The 21,247-nt window shown below is 37.7% G+C and overlaps 1 protein-coding gene across 43 annotated transcripts in view; it reads left to right on the forward strand.

Moving 5' to 3' along the window:
* The window catches only part of NRXN3 (neurexin 3), a 958,542-nt gene that overhangs the window by 809,129 nt on the left and 128,166 nt on the right, over nt 1-21,247 (forward strand). For all 43 annotated transcript variants that reach the window (XR_012056601.1, XR_012056602.1, XR_012056603.1 and 40 more), the window contains one exon: nt 13,638-13,809. Coding sequence is in view for 40 of the 43 variants with exons in the window: in XM_072930751.1 (XP_072786852.1) it covers nt 13,638-13,809 (172 nt within the window). In the remaining 3 variants the exon portion in view is untranslated. The remainder of the gene's footprint in view (nt 1-13,637; nt 13,810-21,247) is intronic.

The following is a 21,247-nucleotide window of genomic DNA, read 5'->3' on the forward strand; positions in this document are numbered from 1 at the left end:
TTTCCCACAATGGGACAGTTCTGCTAGTGTTTGAGGCTCATTAACAAGAAGCTGTGCAAACCTTTCTGAAAGTTTCAGAACCCTGATGCAGGAATCTGCTGTGCATTAAGTCTGGCATTTGTATCCATCTATTTAGGGAGACTGTAATTAGGTTAACTTGTGTTCTGGTGTGAAAAAAGACCATCGTGATTTTATGATACAGAACTGCAATCTGTTTGTTTTATCCATCCTTTAAGTGTTAGTCTAGGCTATCTTTGCATGCAGGCTGGTGTTACATGAATTCCCTGGAGCTTATTTCACTTATGTCGTGTATTTAATTCTTCTTTGGTACAAGAACATGAGTGGTGTTTGGTGGATCAGCATAAATTTCATATTACTAATTCCAAAACAACTATATCAATTTTCTGAAGGACAGTCTTCGATTATTAATATTGTAATGAGGATAGATATGCTTATTCAGAGGAGCAGTGGAATTTCACAGAGATGAACAGGTCCATCTCTTTTTTTGCATAAACAGGACCATATCTTTTTTTGCAAAAAGCAGATACATGCTATTTTGCAGTTTCTCATCTTCTTCTAATTGTAATATGACTAAATATAGAACACATGGTAGCTGCAAACACAGGGAATCTATACCAGCATTCATTTATTTGTAGTTCTTGAAGTGTCCCCACATGCATACACATATTATCTGCTTTGTTTTGTTGGTATTTTATTTATAGCCTGACAAAGCTGTGTCACTAGCATTGTCCACCAATTTGCAAAATAATCTTTGGAATCTTGACAGTGTGTGTCATCCTCAGGAGCTTTTTTTTTTTTCCTCTTGTGAAAGCCCATGTTTTTATAATCAATGGATCTGTTTAAAATATTGTATAATTTCTGATTAGTACGTAATTATATACTATGAGGGTAGTGAGGGACTGGAACAGGCTGCTTAATGAGATGGTGGCTACCCCATCCCTGGAAGTGTTTGAGGCCAGGTTGACCATGGCCAGCTTCACCAACTGACCCCTGCTGCCTGGCTGCATCTGACAAAATGACTGTTGACCCTTTCTAAGGCTTCTTGGCTCCCTCTCTGCAGGCAGAGCTAAAAGGCCAGCTCTAGGATAGAGATGGGAGCCTATAGAACTGAGTAAGGTGTAGAGGTACAGAAATGAGGAAGGTGATCAACACTTTAGTCTGTCAGACTGGTTTGCTAGCCACCATGCTGCTTTGGTTTTAGTTCCTTTTATTGGAAGTCTGCTGTATCTGCCTTCCAAGCACAGAGTCCCATGCCATATGCTGCCAGTGCTGTCCTCCATCTGCCTGCAGACACAGATAACAGCTGTAATGGCTGGCCACAGACGTCCATCTCCCTTATTGCTCCTTCAGTTTGTATTGTACAAGATCAGCCTGTTGCAAGTTTATTGTCTCTCCCAATCAACTCTTCAGATAGATAAATTGTCTAGGAAGGAGAAAATATGGAGAGTTGGGGCTGTGGTCATATCACTGCAAAAAGATAAGGCCCATGTTACTCTTATTCCCCTAAACAAAATGGCAGTTCTTTACATTTGATTTTTAAAGGCCATGTTATTTTGTGCTGAACATACAATATCCTTTTTCAGATCTGGGTCCTCTGTAGGGCTTTCTCCTGAGTAGAAATGTCAGAGTTTGACCTACGAATTTCAGCAGCCTGCTGACAAAATAATGAATGAACAGAGGAACTCTGTTCTTGCACTTGGGTAATATTTACTGAGTGTTGCTAAATCACAAAGTGCTGGACAAAAGCAAGAAAATTTTTCCTTCCAGTATGTAAGCATAAACTGTATAGTCTAAATCACAACAGTCCTGTATCTCTAAATTCCTTTGGCTGCTCCATTTTATTCACAAAAATTCTTCTTTGATTGAGGAATGGATATGTTAGGGCTGTATTTGTACTGGTCTTACCTCCCATACCCTGAGATTCCTTTACCTCAGTGTTCCTAATGGTAGCTACACTGATTTCTGAATAAAGGGTATCTCTAAAGGTTTACTTCTGTACTTCAGTTTTTTTTGTGACATCCATTCCAAATAATCAAGTTTCCATTTGACATCAGCAGTTCTGTTTTAAATAGCATAGTACACACTTGGCAAGGGGCTCAGCTGATACCCCTTTGCCAAAAAATAAACGAATTCTGCAACACAAAATAAGTATGCAAATAGCAAAGTAGTATTTTTTTCACAACTGCCTAGCTTGATTTAATAAAATTCTCATCTTTGTAGGAAAAGTCAGTCTTGATGTGAGGTGCTTTTCCCAACAAGTTTCCAATGCAGCCTTTTAACCTATTTAGTAGTTATTGCATTCTATGTATATGCAAAACATGGATGTTTGAAGTGTTCCTTGGAAGCAAAGTTAAGGTAATGTAAATTTCTAGGTAGTGGCTTAAGAATGAAAGGACACAAGTTATTTGCTCTTTTCCTGTAAAATTTCTTGTTCCTGCTAAATTTTGTCAAGTCATTTATCTTTGACCCTGCTTTCCAGTATGAATTGGTAGTGGTGGCCTCCTTTGTGAGCTATGTCTTCAACCCACTATGTTCTCCTCTTCTCTTTTTCCATCTCTGTCTATTATTCCGTTATTTTTTATCTATCAGTGCTCTATCATACCATCTGTAGAGTATTATTTTCATTAGAAATTTAAGTTTCCTATACTGCAATGTTCATGTATTTTTAATGTTCTGCTTCTATTAAAAATCTTGGGAAACATCTTTGATTCAGGATTAGGAAGGCCTTCAGCTGGAATCCAGCCACATCTCAAAAGCCACATTATACTAACTCTAAAAAAAATCTGCCATTTTAAGAAAAAAGCTTTGAAAAACTAGAAATAAGCTGTTATTGAATCCAGAGACTGTTTGTGTTTGCAAGTCCTCACATTTCCCTCTTTTTCTTGCTGGATTGGAGAGACTTATTGAACCTTAGTTCAAACTTCTTGCTTGTCTAGTAAAGAAGACTACTTTGGTTACAATAGGCTGTTGATATTATACAATTTATGAAATCTGTTCATAGATTTAAAAAGAAACAGAACATAGGCCCTGGATGTATTAAATTCTATTAGAATTCTATCAAAATTCTGTGAAGAAAACACTAAGAAAAGAAAGTGCAGTATATAGTTCTTAGTCATATAATACCTTTAAATACAAATTTTTGGACCACTCTGAAACCCTAGGATATTATTTATGATTAAAAGAATAGAATTTGCAAAAAAATATACTCAAGGCAAAACCAAGTTTAAATAGATTAATTCTGTCCAAAGCCTCTTCACCCCTTGCACTTTTACAGCTGTTGCACTTGGGTTAATTGGAGGGTGTTAAGTTGGTATTTGTGATCACCTTTCCTGTTGGAATGCAGTGTCCTTTTTTAATGCCATATTCTTGACAAATGCAAACTTTTCTGTTAGTTATGGGTGGAGACAGACAGCTCTGATTGCTGTTACTGAATAATATATGCTGTGCCTTCAGCTCATTGCCATTTCACAATTGTACCAATGCTTTTGATAAGAAAGCCTAGTAGTTAAGGTACATGGTTTATTCCATGTGGCCTGTAAGTATCAGATCTTTAATTCCGTATTTTGTGTATGTATTGGGTTTGCATGGCAGGGTTTTTGTGTCTTCTGTAAGAAGCTGTCAGAAGCTTCCCCCATTTCTGACAGTGCCAATGCCAGCCAGCTCCAAGACTAGGACCTGCTGCTGGCCAAGCAGCAGGTCCTAGTGACAGTGGTAAAAACTCTGTGAAAACATAGTTTAAAAGGGGGAAAAAGTTGCTGAGCAGGAGCAATGGTAGTGGGATAGAGTCCATGGTGAAGCCCACAGTGCTGCAGGCAGCAAGGAGAGGGTAGAGAGTTTGAGAGTAAAGTTAAGTCCTGAAAGAAGGGAGAGTCAAGGAGAAGAGGTTTTTAAGATTTATTTCTCATTACCGTACTCTGATTTGGTTGGTAATAAATTAAACTAATTTCCCTAAGTTGAGACTGTTTTGACAGTGACAGCAACTCATGAGTGATCCTTCCCTGCCCTTATCTCAACTCATAAGCCTTTCATTTTATTTCTTTTTGTCCTGCTGAATTGGAGAAGTGATAGAGAGGCTTTGGTGTCCAGCGAGGTTCAAACCACTGGAGCATGACTGCCACTTTAGCTTCTGCCAGCACAAGTTGTTAGCAAAGTTACCCAGTGGATTGAAACCTCAGGGGAGATGGATGGGTATATTTTCTCCTGGAAGATCTCTCCTTTGGAGCAATTTCCTTGTTCTTGTACCCTACTAAAATGTGACTTGCTACTGCAGTAATTTCTTTATTGAGTGAATGTGACATTTTAGCAGCTGGTCATGTTTTTGTCTACAGAAAGAGTTGCAGAGCAGCTCTTACAAAGGTAAAGGCCTACTTTTAATCAGTGAACTTCTATAATTCTGGAATGCAGCAGCTTAAGCATACTTCAAGTTTAAAATGCAGTACACAATATGCATTGGTTCCCTTCTGTGGGAAAATTGAAGCTTCTATCAGCATTCAGGATGGTTCCTGTTTCTGACCTAGTGCAGAATCATATCTACAAGGTATAATTCTGCAAAACTTTTCAGGATATATTGTTTATATTTTCAAAAGGCACTGTCAGAATATTTAATCCTAATTATAGTTGGAGTTCACACCATCAGATAGGGCATATTTTTATGATGAGGATTTTAATCTGTGGGAACAAATTAGCCGTCTGAATAATGTATTTGCTTGTGAACCAACAGACAGGTATCACCTCTTTAATCTGTTTTGCACTCTGTTTCCCTAGGAAATGCCCCTTTTCAGCATGCTGCTAATTTATTTTTCTTTACTTGCAGTGTGATATCCTTAAATGAGTGGGATTTAGCAGCCTCGTGGCTGGAGTTTCAGCAGCTCTGTAATAACAACTGCTTTTTTGAAATTGTGTGGCCTAAACATACCTGCATGTGTTTCTTGAAACATTTTACTGCCTGTTAATTGACTGGCAGTGTACTGGTGCTATCCTAGGTAACAGGAATAAAGATTTAATTGGGTACTGTGTCATAGGTACTGAACAGCATGGAAGAAGCCTCCCTTCTAAGACTGCTGAATATTACTGATTACTGGGCTTGGCAGGTATCAGATACAAGAGCAACTAGATGTGCCACAGCATCCCCCAGATTTTGAGGAAATGGATTTAGGGTAAGCTTAGTACAACCCTCATCATGATTATGATGATAATGTAAAGCAGGATACCCTGCTTGATATTAATTAACTGTACTGCAACAACATCTGGAGGTCCCACTGGATACCAGTGGGGTAGATAACATACAAATATACTGTTTGATAAGCCTTTTGATAACGTGACTTCACATTATAAAAAGGCAAACTGGAGAGAGAGAAATTAAAGTGGCTTTTTCAAGGTACAGCAGACCAGTAGTAAAAGCAAAAATCTTTTCTTTCAACCCTGTACTCTATCTAACTAATCTTTATTACCTCTGTGAGTGAGTTAAAATTTAAAGGTCTCAATCTGTACTGATGCTATCACCTTACATGAAATATGTAAGCTTTGGGTGTAAAATTAATTCCTAAGTGTAATTCTGCTGATATTATATGTTAATGTTACTCAAACTGCTCCAGTGATGTGTAAAGCTCTTATTTGATGCAGGGTATCTAGGTTGAAATAAACAGGCAGCTTCTACATTTCATGTCTTTTCTTGGTGAAAATATCTTGTGTGTGTTGTATATAATGAGTCACTCCTGACCCTGGTAGAACTGTCACAGAATTTGAGCTTTTTTTTTTGCTTTTTTTGCTTTTCTTCAGGGTAGTTTTGTTTATAAAATAAACTTTCATTGGACAAAAGGCAACGATTGAAAGACAGAAAGATGCAGGGAGAGAAGGCGCTTGAGTAAAATTAAACTAAGAGAATGGCAGTTTCATATCCCACTGGTAGCCCTATTTCTGTAATAGTGCAAAGGTGTTTGATCAAAAAAAGTTCAAGACCAGGAGTAAGACATACTTCAGTAGTAGTGTATGGCTGTGCTACAATTTCTTGTAGTAAGGGCCATTGGAGAAGTATTATTACCATCTGTGTTCCACATAAACCTTCAACTGGTGAAAAATGATGACAGTTTGGAAAATGTGAGTCCCATGGTAAGACTGTATAATTTCTGTAAACTAAAATTAAAAATTTCTGGTGTCTCCACTTGAAAAAAAAGTATAAGTAAACTGAAGGAGTTTCAGGGCCATGGGGAAGTTTAAATGAAAGATTGAAAAACCTGCTTTTAAGCAAGAAACTCAGAGAGCTGAGTTTCTCTTATGCTCTGCAAAACTGAAGAGAGAGTTTGCAGTCAAGGAAAGATGAAGCTGGGATGCTAAGTCTTTTGCTTTAGCTTTATTTTTACTCTGAGGATGGACTAAAGTCATTGTGTGTGACAGATGTTTATCTAAGCTATCTTTCCTAAATCTTCAATGGAAAAGATTTGGTTTTTATTAATATTTCCAATTTAATTTTTTCACCACTTCTTAAAATTATCAAGAATCATTAGCAACATTCAAGAAAATTTTGGCTTGATCACAGACTTACAGGTCATTTGTGGCTGTATGATGCTAGATGGTGTTTCAGTATAGGCAGCAACAGTTAAACAATAATGATCTGCTCTTCAGGAAGAGCTGAGCACAAGGTTATATACATATTGCTGTATTCATTGGCTCTTGATTCTTCCCATGAATATGGTACTTTTTTTTGCTTAAGCATAATTTTCAAATGCTTTTTTTAGATATTTGTAGTTCTTTGAGTTATAAAGAGCTAGTGCTGAATCATTACTTCATGACTATATACACAGTTTCAAGTGTACTACTTTTTGGAACCTTTTATATCTCCTCTTTTTCTTTTTGAGATGGCCTGTAAGGATCTATGTACTGCGTTCAAGAATTTAAGTCAAAGGTCCACCTTTAACTTATAATAGAGGTTTTCCTTTTGCACACTGTTCTTTTTCTATTATAATTCTTGAATTCCACTTGCTTTTTTGACCATTTTCAATACTATTCCAATCTCATCGAAGTAGCAACTGTAATGAATCCAAGACTTCTTTCCTCAGCTGCAAATCACAAATGTTGCTCTAAAATATATCCTGTAGTTTAAAAAAGAATCAATTTAGACAAGATATATGACCTCCTATAAAATTTTAGAGGAGAGTAGGTTATAACAATTGTTCTTTTTAGCCTTATAAATTATGTATTGCTGAGAATGCTTCTTTTAAAAACCATGCCCCCAAAGGGTAATAATTTCTATATATATTTATCCTCTGTGTGTGTGTGATTCTTTCTGATAAATAGGTTTTAACTGGAATTGAATAGATCTGGTTGAGCACCTTAAATGCTATATAACAAAACATATAACAAAAAAACTATAACAAAAAATTACCTACTGCTCCTTATAACAGCTCTTAAAAATCAAAATTACCTGACCTGTGTATTTCCTTTCCCCTTAACATTTTTTCCTTGTTTCAAGATAACTGTAAACTGTTGGCACCCTGATCAAAAAACTTCCAAGCCAGGTACGCTTCAGTGCCTGTCATTTCTCTCAGAGCATTTGCTGTTTTTGTTGATTATCATATTTGCCAGGGTGGCAATACTGATCCTTGAGTGTTCTTCCCCTGCTGTCACTGTTTGGATAAAGGCAGACTTCATTCTGCAAATTCTCCTTTTGCCCAGGCCTAGAGTTTTTTACGTATTGAATCCTGATTTCAGACTTGCCTCTCAGTGATATTAAGAACAGTACTGAATATGGCCAGGCAGAGAAGAGTAGAATTTACTGCCTTATACTCTGTGCTGAATACAGGTTTTAATACTTGCCCTTCTAAAATCCATTGACACACGTGTACCAGAAAGATCTGTCCAGCCATGCGTTCAGTTCTAGCTGCAGCCCAGAAGGGCCCTCTAAGGACAATGCTGGTTTTTACTACCTTTCTAATCAGCAAGAACTCTGAGTTCCTATTTACAGTGAGTTCACATCAAGTGATTTGTAATTGTAGTAATAAATTAGTGTCCTCTGTGGAATATGTATCTATACCTTCAGTTCTCCTGGATAACTTGCAACATTTCGTGCTGGTCTGAAAAGCCCCCTAAACCACAGAAAGTGAGCAATCATTCAGAGGGACTAACATTCAGAATCAAGTTTGAGGCAGAGCAAAAATAAAAAACAACCAAGCAAACAAAACCCCAAAGGAAATCAAGCAAAGAAAGTCCTAAAGAAAGAAGTGAAAAAAAGAGGAAGAAATAAAAGTTCAATCTCTTTTTAAAACATAGACTGCAAGTGTGAGGAGCCTAAGCAGAAGCAAGCCATTCCAGGAAATGCAGTTCTCATGGTTATAAAAAAACAAAGCAATTTGCCTGAATTTAGAGAGTAGTGCAGTTGAAGTGTATGTGTGTGGCATTTTTTGGGGGGGAGGGAAAGTTTGCTAAACCATCCTACAGCATGAGATGGCTTGTTGTGTTATTAAAAGAGCTTGTATCAATTTCAAATGAGAGCAGCAAAATCAGCAATGATCTGCAGGATGGAGTAACCAGGAGTGCTGTCTGCCAGGTTTGGACTGATGTCTAGCCATGCTGGAACCAGCCAGGGTGGGAGGAGGAGGCAGTACATGCAGTAGTTGCTATTTAAATATTATACAATAAAATGAGTGTGAGAAAACACAGCCTGGAATTGTAGTTGGATTTCAGGTATGTTTTATAAATGCTTCCTTTAATTTTACATTTTGTTTCAGAAAAATAAGCAAAGCAACACAAAAATATACTAGGATAAACCCTGCTTCCAATTCCATCAGTAGGAATTGAGTTTCTTCAACAGAATTGCTATTGATTCACATTCATGCAGCTGAGATTAGGATCTGTCCTAACGCCTGGAGTTCTCTCTCTTGGTTTTTGAAATGAAATGTTTTCTGAACACAGAGAACAAATACATACTTTTCGTGCAGACAACTTAAATTTTAGATTTAGAAAAAGCGGACCTAAGAGTAAAGCCCTCTTCAGAGCACAGAGTGCATGTGGCTGTTCATGTATGTGCACAACCGAATTGCTGTTCATGTATGTGTGCACTCTAACTGCTCATCTTACAAAGTCACTGCCAACCCCATTTCACTTTCTTCCTACCTGGTCTGCTACATAAAGACAGATGCCTTCAAAATGTAATGGCAGTGCATGGAGAAAGCAAAGGCCCGAGAATTTACACACATGACAGGCTCTGCTTCTCTTTGAATGAAGGGAAACAAAAGTTAAAACATAGCTGCTAAACTGTAACACCTCAGACCTGTTCCGAGCTCCCTCCAGAGGAAAGGAACAGGTTTTGAAGGAGTTGAATGTAGAAGCTGAGGACAGCTTAAGACCTGCTCCTCTCAGATTATAGTTGCTCTCAGGGCTGAAATGTTTGAATTGACAGTATATATTCAGTGTTTAAGTGAAATATATCTGGATTTTTAGGGCTTGAAGAGCTTGAAAAGAAGGTGTCTATAACTCCTCTGTGACAGATAAAGAATCTAGTTTACAGAAAGGTAAAATAAAAGGTTGCCCAAAGTGAACCAATGCATCAGGGCAAGCAATAAATTGCTGATCTCCTGATCCAGGCTGTAGATTAGCTTTCACGTCCTTTAATAATGTTGAAAATGTTTGGTAATTGCGCATAGAACAAGCTGTTGCCAGGAGTCTGTGTAGAGCAGACAGGTCAAGAAGAAGCCTTGCGCATTTTTTTCAATTTTTTGTGCCTTTTTTTTTTTCTTTTAACTTATCTACTACTGTTCCATTATGTGATCATAATTATATTTCTAAATTCTTAGAGACTTAATGGCAGAAGTTTATCTCCAGAAGTACTATAAGGAATGAAGTGGTAATGTGGCTTTTGAGGGCAGCAATTTTATGGGACCAATCAGCACAAGACAAATACTTGAAAAAACATTAAAAATCCTTTTTGGCACAGTAGCCTTAAAGAAAGAAGAGAAAAAGTAAGATAGATTGAATGCTGAGTTCACTTCATTATTTATAAATAAAATGGTTCTCAGTTTTCCAAGACATAGTGCCAGCACTTGATGTCACTTTGAGGTTTCAAAAACATTAATTTATGGTTGCCTTTTCATGGGAAGTTTTTGGGGCACTCACTGAATACCAATACAGAGAGGAAAAAAATTGCACTGTCTGTTAAATTTCTCTTGAACCCTTTTGGACCACATAACTTGATTATTTTGTGTGGCTCTGTACTCACCCCTTCCCTTGCTGTATAGTTAGAAAAGTTATCTGTATAGGAATTTTTTTCCCCTATAGCTACAAAATAAATTTTATAGGTAGTGGCTCAATTGTAAATCTTTCTTTGTCATATATTTACCGGTCTAGTTAATACCTTTTTTTTGTCTATGGAAAGAAAGTCCACCAGCTGAATGTGTGGGGAAAGGAATGAAAGGCTATGTCCATCATGAAGTGTAAAACCATAATGGTAAAGTTTGTCTTTCAGATTTAGAAGGAAGGTAGGTCCTGGTAAAAGCTGTTTTTAATGAAGTGTTGTAGTCCTAGAAACTGGAATTGAAGAGATGTTGAAAATAGTGGATTTGCCCCCTGTGTCCATGGTCACTGTTCTTTGCTGTAGGATTTTCTCTGTGCTTTGCTTTATTTTTTTTTTCATCTGCCAGGAATGCATAAACCAATTGTTAATTTTTTCATAGTGTCTGGTGCCCTCGAGATTTAAAATATCATAAATGAACTGTCTCTTGGGGTCTGTGTGTGCAGTTTGCCTTCAGTTGCCCTACCTTTCACATATTGCGTTGTGTTTTATTCTGGTAATTGGAACAAAACCATTTCCACGACAAGTTCCTACTTAGTTCAAATAAGAGTCTCAGAAGCTGTGATTCTGCAAAAGTCAAGTTAAAGAGTCTCAGAGAGCTCTGGTCAAGAGTGATCTGAAGACAGCTGGAATGGACTGTCCACAAGAACCATGTTATTAATTTAAGACAATTTCTTGCACTTAATTGCAACAAAGTGTTACACTACTTTTAGAAGGGTTGTCTTCTCTGGCTCTGGGAGTGGATGCCTCCTGGCATGGGGAAGGCACCAGTTTGCTCATTTCCCTCTTCTCTCCATCAGACTAAAGGCCACTGGCATTTTGCAGTCCTCTGCTTCCAGAATCTTATCTCTTTCCCAGTTTGCCCTCTTATCACTAGCTCTTTAAATAGGTCTTTTCATTCAAGCCCTGGGAAAAGAAATGGTGAAAGGTGCTATCTCCTTTTCCTCTGAGGAGAAATCGGAAACATTTTCTCATTCTGCAGAGATTAATTGAACTTCCCACCATCTTTTTCGCCACCTGCAAGTTTTTACCTTTGCCTTATTAAGCCTGTAGGCTTGAAGGTATGCAGCTTTCATTCTGCCAAATACCTTTTAATTCCTTCCTCTTCTGTGATTCTGTTGTGGTGATTCTAATCTGTTGCATTAGAAAAGGTGCAGGTCTTCATCTTACCTACTCATGTTATACCTTCACCAAGGTGGACTCTTCTTAGAGCAGGCACAGTGTGCCAAAGAAGCTTGATATATTGATGGCAATTAAAAAGCAATATGAGATTTCATCCAGGAGGCTGATTGTAAGGCAATGTCTTGTAAAATCTCAATATCAGTAGCCAGGTTACCTGGTCACTATATATTACTTGAGTCTTTGAACAAAAATCACTCATGTGTTCTTTGGTAATTGCTATGCAGGTAAAGATAATTATATGGCTACAAGCAAAATATTCACTAAACAGTGCTGGGAGATCATTTACTTCATATGTCAAAATGGTAAAGCTGTGCCAGCAATGCTTTTATCTGAAATAAATCTTTGCTAACTGAAACTTCACTTATTTTTGGGCTAGCACAAGAGAAGAAACTTTTTTCCAAATGGCATCTGATTTCAGGCATCTGCTGGGAGCAGCAATCCATTTACCTCACGGCCCAGTGAAAAGAGAAGGATGATATTGATACCTTGAAGAAAAGTCGCTTCACAGAATAACACTATGAATGCACATGAAACTTTCTATCCAGCATACATTTAGCACAGCTAAAATGTACTCTTTTAATGAGAGAAAAACCAAAATGCTTGCTGTTTCAGTGCTAAGTTTCAAGTAGTTGAACCACTGTTCATGACCTTTTCAGCTACAGGATTGTTTTCTTTCCTTTCCTAAAACAATGTTGTAGTCTGACAACAGGAAACTTGGTGTTAGGAAGAAAATATTAAAAAAAAAATAAAAATTAAGAGTATTGAAGATACAAGGAATTTGTGATGAGTACTTTGGTATGAATAAGCTTTGAAATGTAAAGTAAAGCAGGAATCAGAAAGACCTCTCTGAGAAATTGAAACATGGTGAAATGTTCAGAAAAAGATTTTTTGATACCAGGAGACAGGAATAAATTCAGGAGAGGAATCCAAAGTGGCCAAAGAGGATAAATTTCTTTCTTATTGCTGAGATTTGCTAATGTGAATGTAGTAAAGTTAGGGTAACAGCCCTGAAGAATGGGATCCTCTGCCCTCTAAGCAGATACGTAAGGTAGTAAATGGAGAAGAATTGTCCTGTGACCCTTTATTATACCTCAGCTTTTTTCAAGGAAGATATATTTTCATAGAGGATGGCCATCTACTCTCTGTTGTTGTTTCAATTTTATAGTATGGATAGCTAGCAAATGCATTGGCTTCCTATATGATACATTTTATTTCTGCCTGTCGGTACCAGTTTTGGATATGTGCAGTGCACATAATATGCCTTCATAATTGTTGGCACCAGCATACTGTGCCTCTCCTTACTGAGTGAAGATGCATTCCTCTTAAATGTACCATGATGAGAATTTCTGTCACTGTTTAAATCAGTAGTATTAAATGCATATATCTAATCAAAGTATACTCTGGGTGTGTATTTCACAACCTAAAGTCATTAAATATGGTCATTACTTGGAATCACCCGAGGAGACATGCAGAATGAAGTGTTGTGGCTACTATAGCAAGTTTTGCTTGCTCTTCCCTTTCAGTCAGTGGCTGTTGCAAAGTTTTGGGAAAACACTGCTTTATTGGTAAGGCACTGCTTGGTGTGTGATGGAGAAAAATAAGATGGGCTGCTCCTGTCTTTTAAGTAGTTTCCCTCCAGATTTCTAAGTCAGCTAATGACACTTCTGCTCCCTTCGAGTTCCATTCATCTTCTAACTGCATTTTTCCTGCTGGATCCCACAATTATTTTTTTGGGAGTGAAGACTGTTTGTTCCCCAAGAAGAATAACATAACAAAACAGGTGTTGAAATAACAGCCTGTCTGTGGCTGCATTTTATATAACAAGTGACTAGTAATAATCAGTAGAGATGTTGCTCAAATAACTCTTTATCCACATCTGATTTTTTCCTGGTTTCTCACCTGTCTTCTGTGATGTTTTATGGGAACAAATGAGTCACTGTCTTCAGGTGAATGCTGTAAAGAACAGTGTGAAAGGAAGTGTTTGCATTGAAGCAGAATCAATGAAATGTGTCCCAAGGAAGCTCAAAACGAGACTCTGTGTATTCTCCAGTGCCATCTACCGGTAGCAGAACTACCCGCTGGAGACTTAGAGGCCAGAACATTCTGCTAAGTGGCAGCAAATTTAAAACATTTGTTCATTTTATTCTTTCAGGAGCAAGGCAAGATCGGTGTAGTCTTCAATATTGGCACAGTGGACATCTCTATTAAAGAGGAAAGCACACCTGTAAATGATGGCAAATACCATGTAGTACGCTTTACCAGGAACGGTGGCAATGCAACACTTCAGGTCGACAGCTGGCCAGTGAATGAACACTACCCCACAGGTACATATATTTTTCTTTTTGATTTTCTCTTTTAGTGTATCTGTACCTATAACCTAATGTTTAATAACAACTGGTTGATATATAAATCTTTGTTGCTTCATCTCGACAATAAATTCACCAGCCTGGTGATGCATATCTTATCTCTGGGAAAACAAACAAATGGTCCTTTACACTGGAAGAATTAGCATGCCAACTGTGTGGTATGATGTCCATAGATCATGTTATTTCAGAGGTCTCTCAGTGAATCCTGGATCTACAAAGCCATTCAATGACAAACTTGGTTTTGCTACTTGTGATATTTTCTAAATATTTAAGGTAGAAGAGTTCTGAACAGACTTTATGAAAAGGAGCAGTGACTCTAGCCAAACCCCAGATACTGTCTATATAAATATAGAGTAGAAATTTAAGGAATATGGAAGATTGAGAAAGTATTTGAGCAGACCTTATGCTTGCCTCATAATTTTTTATCTGAATTTCACTTTCTCTCTTAGGCTTGCAGATACAAAGGGTAACACACCATCTAACCAAAACTGACAACTCCTAGCTGACTTTCTGTCAAAATACAGTGGAAAAATTCAGTATCTTTGGAAATTATCACCCTAAATCCACCAGAAATAGTGAATAACTGGCTCTTGATAGACTGTCAGGTGTTTTATCCCACCACTGGCAAATCACAATGTCATGATACTTTGCCACCATGCTGAAAGATCAAACTTACTCCAAGTGAAAAACAGATTGCTTTTTGTGCTGCTGACAGTGTGTTAGATAGCTGAGGTGTGATGATGTGTATGGTTATAAAAGGAAAACTGAACACAAGGAAAGAACTCCAGTGTTAACCACATTCCTCTTATTCATCTGTTGCCTAAGGTCAAGCCATGATCATTTTGGTTTTCAATACTGAATCTAAGAAAAATTCAGTTCTTAATTTCTAGGTTGTACAGTAGTAACTCAGGAAGATTGCTTGATAGTGGTGTAGGAATTGTTCAAAAGAAACTTAAATTCTAGGAAATATCCTAATATGAGGTTATATACTAATTTATGTGACATTATACTAATAAATTACTCCAAAGGGATGACTTCATCTCTTCTATCCCTCAGGAAACACACAGGAACATTTTAAAGTGTGAGTCATCTGTGCTGTATTGCTCTCTACTACATATGTCCCTTTGTCAGTGTTTTGTGAGGTGTATGCAAAAGGATACATTTCAATTATTAACCTTATTTCTGTGAAAAAATTCTTTTTGGAGAATACTATGGCAGATATGCTGTGTTAGGTTCTAGCTCTGCTATCTATTGGATTGAGAGGAAAGGTCCAACTGAGGATCTTTTTTCTGCTCCTTTCATCAATTTTGTAAAATACCTCCAATCCAGTTGGCAGCCAATTACAGTCACTACAAATCCTATGAATAAATTTTCTTCTTATATTGCTTGTTGTAGTAATTCTCTGGTGTAAATAAAGAAAATATTCAGCTCAGTGCTTTAGAGATTTTTTTTTTAAGGGAAAATAAATCACATTCAGGGACTACCTCAGTACCCTGGGCTTCTGCCTTGGCTAAAGATATTTCTGTGTTTTTATTAGAAGATGTATGGTTTTATGGAATCAGCATTAATCTTATGTTCTGGGCTAGTATTGAGTGTGTGTAGTTGTACCCTAAGAAGAAAGGACACCTTTATCTTCCAAACACCTTTTCCTTTCTGTGCACGTATTTCAATTTTTGTCTGTAGAGGATGAATTTTCCGCCTGTCCCTGTGAAAATAAGGCTTATGGGGCCACACTTCATGTGTGCAGGTTTCTCCCTTATTTTTTTCCTACTTCTTTCAAACCAATATTTTAACCAAATTTTAAAAAAAATACACAAAAATCAAAAAAACCCCAGAAGATATTACATTGCTGTGTGAAAAACCCAAGGAAACCAACAAACAAACAAAAAAAAAAAAGCCAAGAAAGGAGGGCAATGTTCCAGCCTTCCCAAAGGAAAGGACTGTGGCTTGATGTTAAATACCAGAATATCCATAAAATATAGTGGTATTATGAATGCCTAAGATTCAGAAAAGATTCAATGAACCAATTATTACAGGAAACCAATACTTATTAGTCCCATTTTCTGTGCAATCAATGGATTAAAAAAAAGACTGACCAGGAGCTTTTAAAATGAATTGTCTGTCTTTCACTAACCAGACTTACACTATTGTGTTTTGCTCTGACTGCAAGACCAAACCTGTGTTCAGCAGAGATTTAGTTCTGTAAAGGCTTTGTGGTTGGATGGACCCAGGCTAATCCAGTGTGTTTCAACTGAAACCTACTGAAAATTTAAATTCCTATCAAACTTGAGTGATAGTAGCTGAGTAATCCCCTATGTTTTGCATAGCATCATGTCAATTCTGGAAACACAGTTATTTGTAGTGTTTAGAAAAAGTTGTATTTGTAGACCATGCTTGCTTGGACACACTGCATTGTCTGTAAAATGAACAATTTCATGTGTGCTTGATTTTCCACACAGTACCATACCCTAATGTTTACAAATATGATAAACTATCTAATGTACCTTCTTTGTCATCATACATGGTGCAACCTTCAGTCAGGGCTGCATTCTGAATGGCATTTCCGTGTTCCTCGCCGAGTTTTATTACTTGTGGAAGGATTATACATTACACTCATAATTACTTGCTCAATGAAAAGTACAAATACAAGTTGGATATTCATTGAATGAGCAAAGTGAGAGAATATTGGCTTTCTTTAAAATACAGTCTTTAGTCAAATTGAAATTAACTGAAACTAGCCCAATGGGACCAAAAGGCTCCAAAGCTGTATTTTTTCAACTTCAAATAAAAGACAAGGAAAATAGAATGTCAGCAAACTTACAACTCAAGCACTGACATTATGGGTTTTATGGCATCCAATTGCATTCCAGTCACCTGCAACACGAGCTTTGCACTTTCTTGTAAGGAAAAGGGTTACAGAAAAATGGTAAAGGAGAGAATTAACTTGGAGCTAAAGTTGGCTTTGTGACTGAAATAATCCAAATTACTAGGGATGATCTCTCATCTTTAGTACCATTTCAAAGTACCAGAGTTTCTTTTACTGGACAGTAAGACAGAGCAGTGGCCTAGTATAGGTATCTGAGGCAAAGCTCCTGAGAACTGGGAGATGTCAAAGAAATGGCATTAGCACAGAGGCTGCTGTCTGCAATTCAGCTGTTGTGGTTCAGCCAAAACCATTGGGCTGTTTGTGATTTATTTGCATTAGTTTTGCCCTCCCTCCTCTCTCTCAAGAATACAATAAGGAGATGGGCTTTTTCCATTGGCTGTACTGATAGCCAATTTCTTCATGCTTGATTCATTAAATTGGTTATCACAATGTGATATCATTTTTCGCAGTCAGGGTATAAAACTTTTGCTGTAGTCTAAAGTACAGTTTTCTATGGCTGCCTCCCTTCTGTTGTCTTTCATGCTTTCATCCTTTTAAGTATCTCCCAGAAAACAGGTTGTGCTTGGTCATTGTTATTTTCCTGCTTTTATGTTCCTGGGGAGAGCCTTCTCTGTATTTAAATACATTGTTTAATGTATTTAATGTAACAGCTTACAGAAATTTTCAGAATAGTTAGAAATCAGTCTTCATTTTTACACATAACTGGGATACCTCGGTCCCTAAGTTTTCATTATATCTTAAGCAGGATGGTTTCTTTTAGTTTGTTCACTGTCTTTCCCTGTAAAGAAATAATTTGTGTGATGCCAGATTTGTAGTGTATATCAAAACAAACCTGATATTCCTGTTCATTCATCCAGGCACCAACTACATTTTCTGCAGTAGGAAAAAAAAAAAAAAACCACAACAACAAAACGAGGTGAAGAGAAGCCGTAAAATAAGAGTATCCATGATAAAAAAATAAAATCTTATTAAAGTAATACTTTAAAGGAGAGGATTAAAGGAAGGAAAGCAACAGGTAGGAAGGAGCTGTCATTTAAAGAAATGCATGATCCAGCAAGACAAGTGTAGCCTGGATTTTTTAATGCATTTTAGAAACAAGAAATAAGACAATATTAAACAACTGGATTATTATCGGGGTTCATTATTTCATCCATACAGTACATATTTTATGTTTTTCCCCTTTATCATTCTTGAGTTATCTCTCAGTCTTTTTGTAGTAGTCTTTGCACTTTCAAAAAAAAAAAAAACCTTTGCAGGTTTTTTGCTATGGATAAAAGAAAAAAAAAATATTTCATCCTCTATGCCCCTACTTCATTTGGTCTCTGAAGTACATTTCTGAGAGGAAATTGTATTTCTGGAAAAGCTGAACAGTTAGCTCTTGGCAGCAGAACTGACTGCTCTGGCCAGATAAGTGCATACCTATAAAACAGGTACCAGGAGACCCTGGTATCTGTGCTGGAATTTTCTTTCAGAGTAGTTCCAAGGGTTTCCAGTTCCACAGAATGAATGTTCCTGAACTGTTGGGCATATCTTCTTTCAATTTCATTTGAAAGCAATCCACTTTGAACTACATCTTTGTTAGTCTATGTGGGAAAAAGTCTTTGTCTAAAACAATAAGCTTTTTAGAAACAGGTCAGAGTGATAGTGTTTTAGATTCTCCTACCTATCTAAAATGTGAAAGGCATCAACCTTGCCTTGCTGAAATGTATTTCTTTATTTGCTTGGTGGAAAGATCTGAAGGAGCTTGATTTGTGCCATACACTTCATGTAAGATAGGGAGGAAAACTGGCTGAGTTCTTACTTGCTTCTTTGAATATTTTTCCAGCTAACTGAAGGAATACTGAAGGGTGCTAGCAGCAGGATCCCTCTCAGTTATCTAACAAGGGTCTTGGTGTCTGGGGAGGTCCCTTGTGCTGACTGGAACCTAGCCTCTGCTATTCCAGGCTATAAGAAGGGTGTGAGAAAAGATACCGGGAGCGACAGACCTGTTACTCTAAACTCAGATCCTGGAAAAATTATGATTATACTGTATACTATTGAAAAGCATTTAAAGAATAATGCAGTCATAAAGCACACTCAACATGAGTTCACAAGGGGAATGTTCCATGTAACTAATTTTATGTCTTTCTATTGTAAGGTCACCTGCCTCATGGATGAAGGGAAGGCAGTAGTTGTAGTTTTTCCAAGATTTTAGTAATGCTTTTGATACCATCCCTCACAGCACTGTTGCAGACAAGATGCCCAGCTGTGGGATGAGCTGTGCACAGTGTGCTGAGTTACGAACTGGCTGAACTGCAGAGCTCAAAGGGCTGTGATGGATGGGGTTGCATCTCTGCCTGGAAACTGGTCACCAGAGCTGTTCCTCAGGGTTCAGTTCTAGGGACAGTTCTGTTCAATATATTCATTCTTCTGTGGTAAAGTCACCTATCTCATGATGAAGGGGAGGTAGTAGATCTAGGAAGTTTGCTAAAGAGACTAAACTGGGAGGTGCTGTTAACCCCCTCAAGGGACAGGAGGCCTTGCAGGGGATTCTAGCTGGATAGGAGTATTGGAAAATGTTTAATGGGATAAAATTAGGCAAGAACAAATTCTAGATTCTGCACCTGGGGCAGAGTAACACCAGGCATTATTAGAAATTAGGAGAGGAGTGGCTGGAGATCAGCCCTGAAGAAAGGGATCCGGAGTGCTGGTGGGCAGCAGCTCAGTGTAGGTCATATGTGGACCCTGACAGTGAAAACAGCAAACCATGTCCTGGGGAGCATAAAAGCCAGCACAGACAGCCAGTCAAAAGCAGTGGCTGTCCTGCTCTATTCGGTGTTGTCTCACTAAGGTGAGACCTCATGGTAGTGCGCCAAAATTTGAAAAGGATGTGAACGTCCATGAAAATGTCCAGAGGACAGCAACAAAGCTGGTGACAGGGCTGGTAGGCATGTCCTAGGGAGAGGGGCTAAGGACACCAGGGTCATTGAGTTTGGAGCAAAGCAGGCTAGGGGTGACATTGCTCTTTACAGCTTTCTGAGGAGTGAAAGCCGAGACAGGTACTGAGCTATTTTTCCATGATACTTAGTGACGGGACATATAAGAATGTTTCAGAGCTGTGCTAGAGGAGGTTCACAATAGATCTTAGGAAGCATTGCTTTACTGAAGGACTGGTCAAATAGAACCATTTTTCTAGAGAGATTGTCAGCAGGTCTCATGTCCCTAAGGTGTTTAAGAGGCATTTCGACAATGCCCTTAAGAACATGCTTTGACTTTTGGGCAGCCATGACTGAGCTAGATAATTGTTGCAGCTACTTTCCAAATATTCTAGTCTAGTCTAAACTACTTGCTCACAAAGAAATAGAGAATGTCAGGCAGAGGTTAGAGTGAAAGGTTGCATCACCTTTCACTTAAACTTGCATTTAAGTGAAAGGTGATGCAACAAAGGCTATAGAAAGAATCTCATGACTGTTAGATTTTCTCAATTTTTTTCACCTTGTGTTCTCTTGTCTTTGAGAAAATATCACAATTTTGAGAAATGTTTTGGGACACCTGAAATGATATACTGCATCTCTATAACATAGAAAAAAATAGATTTATTTTTCATTTCATCTGTTTTAACTATGGAGAATTAATTAGGGTGGTAGAAAGAATATTTGTGTTTGTCTTGATAAGATTGGAAGCTTGGTTTCATCCTATTCTTCCTTTAGGAAAAGTATTCTATGATTAAAAGTATCAGAATATTTGGAATCTGGCATTTTTTATTGCTGTTACCCATTTGATACTTTTGCAAAGTGCTAAATCTTTCTCAGTGAGATGATGCTAATCCTTCCCTGCTTGCTTGATTATACCAAATTAGAATACTGGTTGCAGCCTAATAAGATTCAAAAGATCCAGATCCTATTTTTTTTTTTTTTCATAAATACTCCCCCAAACCTATTGTAGACATTTTAAAAATGGAGTCATACAGTAGGAGAGATTTTAGAGGGATTGTGAGGGGGGGAAAATGGAGCACGAAGCTGTTTTGGCAAGAGCAGACTGAATACTGACTGAATACTGCTAATGTGAAATGGAAAGGGCATTTTATAAAATAGGAAGCTGAAGCTGGTTTAAGCAGTAAGTATTGCATGGCAACCCCACAATTCATGGTGGATACTATTGTAAGTTTCTGTGAAAAAACAAAAAAAACAGATTTCATTTCAAGAGATGTGGAAATGAAGTCTCCTTCCACAACTGGCATGATCTTTTTGTTCAGTGAGGTCCATTTCCCACCTCATCCGTCTACTGAAAGGACTGTGAGGACTCCTCTTCTCTTCTCTCCTCTTCTCTTCTCTTCTCTTCTCTTCTCTTCTCTTCTCTTCTCTTCTCTTCTCTTCTCTTCTCTTCTCTTCTCTTCTCTTCTCTTCTCTTCTCTTCTCTTCTCTTCTCTTCTCTTCTCTTCTCTTCTCTTCTCTTCTCTTCTCTTCTCTTCTCTTCTCTTCTCTTCTCTTCTCTTCTCTTCTCTTCTCTTCTCTTCTCTTCTCTTCTCTT

The sequence above is a fragment of the Taeniopygia guttata genome, chromosome 5, assembly GCF_048771995.1.
Source record: "Taeniopygia guttata chromosome 5, bTaeGut7.mat, whole genome shotgun sequence".
Classification (NCBI taxonomy): domain Eukaryota; kingdom Metazoa; phylum Chordata; class Aves; order Passeriformes; family Estrildidae; genus Taeniopygia; species Taeniopygia guttata.